Source organism: Lycium ferocissimum, chromosome 8 (assembly GCF_029784015.1).
Source record: "Lycium ferocissimum isolate CSIRO_LF1 chromosome 8, AGI_CSIRO_Lferr_CH_V1, whole genome shotgun sequence".
Taxonomy (NCBI): Eukaryota; Viridiplantae; Streptophyta; class Magnoliopsida; order Solanales; family Solanaceae; genus Lycium; species Lycium ferocissimum.
The window spans coordinates 41,668,324-41,679,806 of record NC_081349.1 but is presented as its reverse complement, the minus strand read 5'-3'; the positions used below and the strand labels follow the sequence as shown (position 1 = coordinate 41,679,806).

The window sequence follows — 11,483 nt, the reverse complement described above, 5'->3', positions numbered from 1 at the left end:
AGATTAAATATTAACCAGGATAATATTGTAACCGGTATTAAAGACCCAGAATTGACTGAGTCAGACATGAATTTTCCTATATTTAATGGATCCAAGTCAGAAAATTGATTTTAGTCGGGGATCACCCGCACGACTAGAAATCAGTAAAAAGTTTTATACTCCTAAATGCATAACGGAGCAGGATCGCGCCGCCACATGATACCATCTAGGTAGCAAGTCGCTTTACTAGGTTATTGACCCTGGCGTTGGGGTTGTTCTTGCCAGAGCAAGTCCAACATGCCCTCAAACGCCATCCCTCGGCTAAACGGGCGGAAAACAGGACCACCGCCTGGTTTTGAACAGTCCGCCTGGGTCAATCCCACCTAACCTTGGATATCATGTTTTGGCATGATCATGAAGCATTAAAGCATTATTACCATGATCTTAGTAGTCTAGTGTGACGTAATTCAACGGAGTATTTAGCCTATAAGGCTAAACATGAATTTGAATTATAAAGTAAAGAAAATAAAAATAAAAATTATACCTTAAATATGAAGGTTGTGCTCGACGAGAAGAAGTGTTTTAATAAAATAATAATAATAATAATAATAATAATAATAATAATAATAATAATAATAATAATGATGATGTAGTTGTTTTGTTGTTGTTGCTGCTGCATTTCCCTAACCTTTTTCACTACCTTATTTTTAAAAACCCAGGAGTTTATTAAAATACTCAATTTTTCTCATTGTTCTGTAATTATTTATTTATTACTATTAGAATATGTCCCAAAAGAGTTTATCGAAATTTTCCCATTCTAACTGGGATTCGATAATTTTCCCATTCCACATTAGTCTTGTGTTCATTACATTTATTGCTTTCTTGCGTTATTGTTCTTGTGTTGATGAATCCTAATCGTTCCGCTACATGACTCGTTTAATTCTTAGCAAGTGGTATCAGAGCGTTCAAGATCCAAGATGTCTACCGTAACCAAGTTTGATATCGAGAAGTTCAACGGCAAGATAAGCTTCAGTATCTGGAAAGTTCAGATGTTAGCCGTTCTCACCTAGAACGGATTAAAGAAGGCTCTTCTTGGGAAATCCAGGAAACCCAAGTCTAAGACGGATGATCAATGGGAGGAATTGAATGAAAAGGCTCTTTCAAATATCCAACCATATCTATCTAAGACGGTTCTTCGCAAGGTTATTCATGAGACTACTGCTGCAGCCTCTAGTTGAAGTTAGAGTCACTTTACATGACGAAAAGTCTCGCAAATAAAATTCGTCAGAAGGAACGGTTATACACATTCTCTATGGCTGAAGGTACCCCCCATTCAAAATCATCTTGATGAGTTCAACTCTGTTATTCTTGACCTAGAAAATTTAGACGTTAACGTCGAAGATCAGGATAAAGCAATATTGTTGGTGGTCTCCCGAGTCCGGAAGCAAAATGCCCCCAAAAAAATCATTTTGAACCAAAATACCCCAACAATAAAAAAAATGTTACAAAAGTACCTTTAGTGCAGTATTAAAGCACTTAACCGTAACGGCTCCGTTAAGTGCTTTAGCGCAGTATTTTACTGCGCTATAGCACTTAACTAACGGGTCCTTTAGCGCAGTAAAATACTGCGCTATAGACACTTGTCTCTCATCTATAGCGCATTATTTTACTGCGCTATAGCAGTCCGCCATTTTCCAAAACCAGCCTCTTATTACATTTTCACTCCTTTTTACGTAGTTTAGCCGTATATTAATCATGCTTTGAGACTCCGGAACTTCAATATTTTATATAGAACCCTACTTATATTTGTACAATTAATAAAATAGGCTCAATACATCAAGAATACGCAATACTTTGGATTGTCGTTTTAGTGGTTGAAAAGTGCTCGAAGTCCTTTTTTGTTTGAAGACTTGTAGTCATTAGCTTTACATTATTTATCTTTTAGGGTTTCGTCTTATTTTTAAATTAATGCTTAACTTTATTTCGAATGTGTCACGTTTTTTTTTTTTATTATCAATTTAAGATGTGAAACTATAAACAATAATAAAGACTAAGATAATATGTATAAATATGCAAAAAATATATAATATTTACGATAAATTGTACAACACTAATGTATTTATACTATCGAGGATGGGTCCCACATGTAGTATGTCGGAGACTATCCCTAGGCCTAAGGCTCATACCATCCCCACCGCCCTCGCCATCGTCTCCATCGCCGTTTTTCCTCTTAATAACCGAGCGCTCCAAGTCATGATCATCTCCTCTTCCCCTAGCGCTTGCGCCCTTAACTAGAACGTGCTTCTTCATGGGATCTAGTCCCGCTGGCACGCTCAGAACCTGAGGCTGAGTTAGATCTGGAAACTCGACCTCTTCCTCGTCGGGAGTCGCCACCTCAGGCGCCGAAGGATGAACCTGAAAAGTATATAATAATTAGTACCATTTCTTATTTATATTGAATACATTAACGTTATATATTTAATCAAACCTGTGTGTCAACGAGCGCCTGAGTAGGCTCCTGAGATGGGTCTGTAGGCTCCTGAGATGGGTGTGGTGGTGAATATGAGGTAGTCTCCTGGACGAGATGCTATTCGAAGTCCAAGTAAAGGTTATAAAATTAAATAAATATTTATTTTATATTGAATAAAATTAGTTTTAAGTAAAAAACTTACATGCGCCTCGGTAGTCTCATGAGAAGACACCTCTGCCTCGGCAGGCTGATGAGAATGCTCCTGAATGGGTCGCTCCTGTGGACCCACTGGCGCCGAATCCTAAAATATCAAAAAAATGAAATAATAAGTAACATACATATTTAAAATAAGTACATTAAATAATCAAATATATATATATATATATATATATATATATATATATATATATATATTAAATATTGACCTTATAATAAAAGAAATTTTAATAAAAAGCTTACCTGTGGCTCGGTAGTCATATGGGAAGACACCGCTGGCTCTGCAGACCCATGAGAAAACGCCTGAGTGGGTGGCTCTAGTGGACCCGCTGGCGCCAAATCCTAAAATATAAAATATTACTAAATAATGAGTAACATATATATATTTAAAATAAATAATTTAAATGAACAAATAAGTATTTTAAATACTAACCGGGATCAAAAACTCATTGAAGTCAAGAATCCTGGCTCCCTCTAAATTCCTCACAGGCCGCTCATCAGCTAATGAAGCGCATAACGCCGCCCAATCAACGTTATCACGCTCCTCCATGTATGCATTACGGCTCGGCCGTGATGACGACCGGTATCTCTCGGCAAGTAAGAGCGGCATAAACGTAGGTGAGTCCCGGTGGCCGCCACCGGCCTGGAACGGCTGCGAATGGACTAGACCGTAAACGCCCTCTGGAATGGGATCGGCCTCATCCACCTCATCTACCAGATGGTGTCCTCCACCACCAGGTCTTCTAACAGCAGCACCGCGGCCTCTACGCACATGGCGTCCCCCGGCAACACGGCGTCCTCAACCCGGCACGGCCTCCTCCTCTGGGAGCACCCGGTCCTCCTCCTGGCGCTGCCTGATACTCAGCCTCCGGAACAGGCTCCTCCCTGCGCCTAATCTTGCCTGCCTGCTGGATACCATCCTCCGATATCCGTACCATCTCCACCGCAAGCCCCGCAAGCCCAGGGTAAGGCATATGCTCTAACCCCAAGATGCGTAAACGCTGTACGACCACCAGCTGCATTTGTGTTCAACAGAAAAAAAAAGTTATTTTTTAAAACGTAACAATTAATGCAATTAAATAAATCTAAATACGATAAACTTACCAATGCCTCGTACTGCCCCGCGAGTGCTGAGTATCCTTGATAAGACAAAAATACATATATAAATTAAGTTGTTATTTAATTTTAAATATTAATATTTCTATATTTTATTTGCAGGAAACACCATAATTTTAATAAATAAATCAAAATAGCAAAATCAAGAAGAAGAATGAGAAAAAGAAGAATGAGAAAAGAAGAAGAAGAAGAAGAGGGGAACGGAAAGGTGCAGCAAAATGGAAAGCAAATTGTGCAAATTTTCTTTAGTGTGGGATCCACCAAATTAAAACAAAAACAAAAAGAAATAGAAAATCAAATGAAGAAAGAGAAGAAGTTCCAATTTACCATTTTGGTTCGTGTATCGTGTATACTAATTGGAAAAGCAATTGGCATTTACAACTTGCCAAGTTGAAAGTTCATATTAAATAATCTTAAAAAGGAAAAGGAAAAAGAGAAATGGTAGGCGAGCAATTCAGACTTTGGCAAATTGCAAATAGCCTCTCATTTAGTTGGGAGGCATCTATGGCTATAAATAGAGACATTGTTTTCCATTTGAAGGGGGAAGACGAATTGAGAGCATTTGAGAGCAAAGGGAGGACTACAAAATATACTGTTCCTTTCTTCAGTTCATCTACTATTTCTTCAATTGTTTAATGTTAGAAAATTATTCTAGGTCCTACTTTTAATTAAATAGCAGAATTATTCTTCTTGAATATTTCTTCTATTTTCTTATTAATGGATAAGAATATTTCCATTAGCTGTATTAACTCCAATATGGAATAACTTTCTTTTGTGTTGGAAGAATGACAGATCTTGATATTTCTATATAATAGTAGATAATATTATTCCTCAATTTTACATGTTTGAGCAGAAGCTTTCTATTTAACTTTTATATGCTTTACAGTTAGATGTTATTTTATTTGTTACCGTCTATCTAATTTATACTACTAATTAATTTGTTACTAATTCTGTAATCGAGAGAGGCGGAAGAAGTAACATAGTTAATTGTCGTATTGATAGATGTTAATATTTATTTAGTGACATCTATCTCCTTTATGTTATAATTAATTTTACACGTATTTGTAATCGAGAGAGGCGGATAGTGTATTGATTAGTTATAGCAAGTAAGGTAACCGAAAGGGACTTACTATAAAGAGCATGTTTCGGTTCAAGCATATATTTCTAGTGCTTTAATATTACTATTTTGATAATTAATTTGTATAACCGAGAGGAGTGCGATTAATTCTTCAACTTAAGTAATAATATATAAATGTAATCGTGAGAGGCATTTATACATTTATGAGAAATAGAAATTGAAGATTAAAGAATTTACTTTATAATAGAAATATCAAGTGAAGTCAGGATCCCAACACCTTTTAGTACGTTTGTGAAAAATTAAAATATTTCTCCATTGCTTTAATTACATATTTTTAGTTAATTAATTCACCAATCAACTCTCTTCTGATATTCTCAAATAGTAATTAAAATAAGAAACGTCTGTAGAATAGATAAACCAATCTATGTGGGTTCGACATCTTTTTATACTATAATTTGATAGAGTACGAGTAAAAATATATATACGCCAGACACTCGTCAAATTTTTGGCGCCGTTGCCGGGGATTGGCAAAGTCTACTACAGATAAATTGTTTTACTACTAATTTGAGAACCATTTTTTTTTGTTATTTATTAATTTTTACTTTAAAAAAAAAACAACTTCAGGAAGTGCATGACCCGTTCCTCTTCAAGGGAACTAGTCAAATACGATCCTGAAATTGAAAAATCCTTAAAATTATTATGAAAAGGACAACTCAAATTCCTTCACTGAAAGACATGGAGAACAATGAAAACAACCCACCTCCACCACATCAAGTGGATGAACAATTTGATGAGGTGGCACCACGGCATGATAGGATACTTAGAGATTATGCAAGGCCAGATCACTTTGAAGGAGAGTCAAGCGTAAGGAGACCACCAATAGCGGCAAATAACTTTGAAATCCGCACAGGCTTGATTTAGACCATCCAAAATTCATGCCAATTTACGGGTGATGTAAGTGAAGATCCACATTCCCACCTAATTGATTTTCTTGAATTAGTTGAAACTTGCAGGTACAATGGAGTCACAACAGACGCTATCAGGTTGCGACTTTTTCCCTTTTCACTAAAAGGAGAAGCCAAGACATGGTTGCGAGGCTTACCAAGAGGTTCCATTACTACATGGGACCAAATGACCCAAAAGTTCCTTAACAAGTATTTTTCACTTGCCAAAACAATTAAAATGAAACAAGAAATCAATAATTTTATGCGGACAGATCGAATCGTATACCAGGCATGGGAAAGATTAAAGTCAATGTTAAGAAAATGCCCACATCATGGTATCCAAGATTCTGATATTTTATATATTTTTTATCATGGTCTTAAACCCTCTGCTAGAAATGTAATTGATGCAGCATCAAGAGGATCTATCATGGGAAAAACCACGGCAGAAGCCACACAATTGCTGAATGAAATTTCAGAAAATGCTATTCAATGGCCTTCAAACATAATGATTATCAAGAAAGCAGCAGGAGTGAATCAAGTTGAAGCTTTAAATTCATTGACACAACAAAATGCAACTCTCACACAAAAAGTCGAGGCTATTCAGGTAAATGCGCACTGACCATCTCAACTTGAGAATTGTGATGCGTGTGGAGGTAATCAAAATCACGAATGCCAAGCTTCAACTCAAAATAAGGAACAAGTAAGTGCTATTGGTTACGAAACAATTACTCATTTGGTAGTCCTATGGCACAAAAACATCCAGGATTCCAATGGAGTAATCCTCATCAATCGAAAATTCCCAACGATTTTTTAATATATAAACACTGGTTTTCAAAATCAAGAAGTTTTACGGATGAACAACGGCCCCAAAAACACATTGAAGACTTGATATACAAATACATTAAGACTGCTGATGAAAAAATGGAAAGCCAAAATTCAGCCATCAAAAATTTGGAAATTCAGGTAAGCCAATTAGCAACCCTCATGTCAGGACAAATTCAAGGTACTCTACCGAGCAATACCGAGAAGAATCCAAGGGAGCACTCCAAGCCATTGCCCTACGGTCGAGGTAAAGCTCTTGATGATCCATATGCGGATCGACAAGGAACTCCATGAGAGGTAAAAAAGTAAATGAAAGCGAGAATAAAGATGAACCTAAGCTTCCAAGTGAACAAAAATTTAAAAAGAAAAAGGTGGAAGAAAATGAATTCATTAGAAATCCTCATTCTGAACCTCTCTCCTTTCCCCAAAAGATGAAATGAGAAAAACTTGACAAACAATTCTCAAAGTTTCTGGAAATTTTAAAACAGCTTTACATTAATATACCTTTCACAGATGCTTTGACACAAATGCCTTCTTATACTAAATTTCTTAAAGATATTTTGTCAAGTAAAAGAAAATTGGAAGAACTTTCTGTCGTTAAGCTTACAGAAAAATGTAGTGCTATACTTCAAAATAAGCTTCCACAAAAACTTGGTGATCCAGGAAGTTTTACAATTCCTTGCACTCTAGGAGGTGCTCATTTTGAAAAAGCATTATGTGATTCAGGTGCATCAATAAATCTAATGCCTTTTTCAATTTTTAGGAAATTAGAACTTGGTGAAATTAAAGACACTGGTGTGTCTCTTCAACTGGCGGATCAAAGTACTAAAAAACCGAAAGGAATAATTGAAAATGTTCTTGTAAGAGTCGACAAATTTATATTCCAATAGATTTTATAGTACTTGAAATGGAAGAAAATATTGAGGTGCCATTAATTTTAGGTAGACCATTTCTCGCTACAGGTAGAGCAATTATTGATGTCCATCAAGGACAATTGATACTACGAGTTGATGAGGAAAGAGTGATTTTTGACATACAAAAACTAATGAAATTTCTCAAGGATGAGTCATCATCTTCTTGTTTTCAAATTGACATGCTAAATGATCTTGCAGATGAATACAAAGATGATCAGTTGATTACCGATTCATTGGAAAGATGTTTGTCCAAATCAAAGTTCGACAAGTGATGATGACCCCATAATAAAAAGAAGAAGAAGGCTAAAACACTTGAAAAAGATTTCAAAAAATGAGGAAGTCCCACCGAAGAAGTTCAATAAAAAAATTGAACTCAAAACTCTTCCTTCTCATTTGAAATATGTTTTTCTTGAATCTGAATTTTTTCCAGTAATCATCTCATCTTCTTTAACTACAGAACAAGAAAGCAGATTAATTGGAGTGTTGAAAGAACACAAAAGGGCTTTAGGGTGGACTATAGCTGACATCAAAAGATCAGTCCAACTATTTGCATGCATAGAATTTTCATGGAGGATAATTACAAGCCAATTGTCCAACCCCAACAGAGATTGAACCCGACAATGCAAGAAGTTGTAAAGAAAGAAGTGGTGAAACTTCTAGCAGCAGGTATCATTTACCCTATATTTGATAGTCCTTGGGTGAGTCCTGTGCAGGTAGTACCAAAGAAAGGAGGTATGACAGTAGTAAAAAATAAAAATAATGAACTCATACCTACCAGAACAATCACAGGATGGAGAGTCTGTATTGATTACAGACGACTTAATGAAGCCACAAGAAAAGACCATTTTCCTCTGCCTTTTATTGACCAAATGCTGGAGAGAGTTGCAGGTCATGGTTTTTATTGTTTTCTTGACGGATATTCTGGATACAATCAAATATCAATTGCTCCAGAAGATTAGGATAAGACCACATTCACATGCCCCCAAGGTACGTTTGCTTACCGAAAAATGCCATTTGGACTATGTAACTCCCTTGCTACATTCCAGCGTTGCATGTCGGCAATTTTTTCAGACATGACTGAAAAGTTCCTTGAAATTTTTATGGATGATTTCACACTTTTTGGTAAGACATTTGAAGATTGTCTCTATCATTTAACTTTGGTGCTTAAAAGATGTGAAGAGACAAATCTAGTTCTTAACTGGGAAAAATGTCATTTTATGGTAACAGAGGGAATTGTTTTAGGACATAAAATCACTGCTAAAGGGATAGAAGTGGATAAGGCAAAAATTGATCTTATAGCAGGATTACCCCCTCCTACTACTGTTAAAGGCATTAGAAGTTTCTTAGGGCATGCAGGTTTTTACAGAAGGTTTATAAAAGATTTTTCAACAATTTCAAAACCACTAACTAACCTACTGATGAAAGATGTGAAGTTTGAATTTTCAGATGATTGCAGAAAAAGCATTTGAGATCCTCAAAGAAAAATTGACCAATGCCCAAATTGTTGTTTCTCCTGATTGGAGCCAACCATTTGAACTAATGTGTGATGCGAGTGACACAGCAGTTGGAGCCGTATTAGGACAAAAGAAGGACAAGATTTTCAGACCTATCTACTACGCCAGTAGAACGCTCAATGAAGCTCAAAGAAATTATGCCACAACTGAGAAAGAACTACTGGCGGTAGTATTTGCATTTGACAAATTCCATTCCTATTTGATAGGAACAAAAGTTACAGTATTCACTGATCATGCAGCTTTAAAACAAAAGTTACAGTATTCACTGATCATGCAGCTTTAAAGTATCTCTTAACAAAGAAAGATGCCAGACCTAGATTGTTAAGATGGATACTCCTTTTACAGGAATTTGATCTTGAAATAAAAGACAGAAAAGGATCAGAAAATCAGGTAGCTGATCATTTGTCACGTTTGGAAAACCCTCCTACTGAAATATCTGATATCAAGGAGGAATTTCCCGATGAACATATCTATGCAATCACAGCAGTTGTAAACCAGCCACCTTGGTTTGCTGACATCGCCAATTATCTGTCTAAAGGATGGATCCCAAAAGATTTTTCTTATGAACAAAGAAAAAAGCTAAAAAAAAAAAATGCAAAACATTACTATTGGGAAGATCCTTACCTGTTTAAATTTTGTGCAGATGAAATAATTAGAAGATGTGTACCAGAAATCGAAATGAACAACATCTCAAGTCATTGCCACAATGGAGCAGTAGGAGGACATTATGGAGGGAGAAAAACAGCCGCAAAAGTACTTGAAGTTGGCTTTTTCTGGCCTACTCTGTTCAAGGACGCAAGAAATTATGTTGCAGCTTGCGACAAATGCCAAAGAAGCGGTAACATTTCGAAACGAGACGAGATGCCTCTTAACTCTATTCTGGTATGTGAAATATTTGATGTGTGGGGCATTGACTTTATGGGTCCTTTCCTCCTTCGAATGGCTGTGAATATATTTTAGTGGCTGTTGATTATGTTTCAAGGTGGGTAGAAGCAATCGCTACTAAAACAAATGACGCTCGTGTTGTCTGTGCTTTTCTTAAGAAAAATATTTTTTCTAAATTTGGAACTCCGCGAGTTATCATAAGTGACCAGGGAACTCATTTTATAAACAGACAATTCGCTAGTTTGTTGTCAAGATATGGAGTTACTCATAAAACGGGAACTCCATATCATGCTCAAACAAGCGGGCAAGTAGAAGTATCCAATAGAGAATTGAAAAGAATATTAGAAAAAACTGTTGGTTCCTCCCGTAAGGATTGGTCTCTAAAATTAGATGATGCTTTGTGGGCATACAGAACTGCTTTCAAAACTCCTATAGGAACATCGCCTTATAGACTAGTTTTTGGAAAAGCTTGTCATTTGCCTGTGGAATTAGAACATAAAGCATATTGGGCTATAAAATCGTTAAATCTAAATTTATCAGATGCAGGAAAAAATCGTTTATTGCAACTTGATGAATTGGAAGAGTTCAGATTTGAAGCATATGAAAATGCTAAATTGTACAAAGAAAAGACAAAACGATGGCATGATAACCTCATCCGCCATAAGGAATTTAAAATAGGAGATCACGTTCTATTGTACAATAGTCGATTGAGATTATTCCCTGGAAAATTCAAGTCACGTTGGACAGGACCATACATTGTAACAGAAGTAACCCCCTATGGTGCCATTGAAATACAACATATCGACGGGGGAGAAAAATTTAAAGTAAACGGTCATCGTTTGAAGCCTTATATCACTAGAAATTTTGATAAACAGGCTTCAACAATTCCTTTTACTTAAAAACAAAAAAATTATAAATAATTCGAGCTGACGACGTTAAATTCAGAACTACTTTCTTCTTCACTCTTTTCTATGCACTCAACTTGGTCATTATGTAGTTTTTTTTTTTTTTTTACTACAGATATAGACATAAGATTACACATATTTTCATAATTATAAAAATAAAAAAAAAAAAATAAAAAAAAAAAAAAAACCTACCATTTGTGTTTATACATATATAAAATATCTCAACTACACATATAGTATGAGTATATATATAGTATGAGTGTGTGTATACATATATATATATATATATATATATATATATATATATATATATATATATATATATATATATATGACGTTTCCTTATATATATATTAGTTACTTGGTTAAGAATAGAAAAAGTAGGCCAAAGCCTCTTAAATACTAAAGTGAGAAAATCAGAAGATTTGCTATTCCTACACTAACGTAATACATATCAGAGAATATAAGGAATGATTGTGTTGGTGCCGTCAAAATACGAAAGGTGAACACGGTAATTTAACTCACTCTGATCAAGAAAACAACCGACTGCAAATTACTTTGCTATACAAATGCTGTAACACAATGCAAACCTCTATAAACAGCTTTCACAATCACAAAAGAAAATCAAGTGACCAGAGAA

General features: G+C 35.6%; 1 protein-coding gene across 2 annotated transcripts; it reads right to left on the bottom strand.

Moving 5' to 3' along the window:
- Nucleotides 1-1,726: 1,726 nt before the first annotated feature.
- LOC132066959 (early nodulin-like protein 1) lies at nucleotides 1,727-3,241 on the bottom strand. 2 transcript variants are annotated; one of them, XM_059460142.1, is made up of 5 exons: nucleotides 3,099-3,241; nucleotides 2,909-3,007; nucleotides 2,652-2,750; nucleotides 2,468-2,566; nucleotides 1,727-2,394 (listed from the first exon to the last, which is right to left on the bottom strand). In XM_059460142.1, the coding sequence occupies exons 1-5, from the start codon at nucleotides 3,213-3,215 to the stop codon at nucleotides 2,104-2,106; spliced, it is 705 nt and encodes a 234-aa protein (XP_059316125.1). In that variant the 5' UTR covers nucleotides 3,216-3,241; the 3' UTR covers nucleotides 1,727-2,103. The 2 variants fall into 2 exon arrangements, with proteins under 2 accessions (XP_059316125.1, XP_059316126.1); XM_059460143.1 differs by having other exon boundaries at nucleotides 2,468-2,554.
- Between the last annotated feature and the right edge of the window lie 8,242 nt (nucleotides 3,242-11,483).

Excerpts from the sequence above, each read along its gene's own strand:
- LOC132066959 (XM_059460142.1), bottom strand. The coding sequence starts at position 3,215 with ATGGAGGAGCGTGATAACGTTGATTGGGCGGCGTTATGCGCTTCATTA. Across the intron at positions 3,008-3,098 it reads TCAATGAGTTTTTGATCCCG|GATTTGGCGCCAGCGGGTCC; the intron begins GTTAGTATTTAA and ends TTTATATTTTAG. Across the intron at positions 2,567-2,651 it reads ATGAGACTACCGAGGCGCAT|CATCTCGTCCAGGAGACTAC; the intron begins GTAAGTTTTTTA and ends GACTTCGAATAG.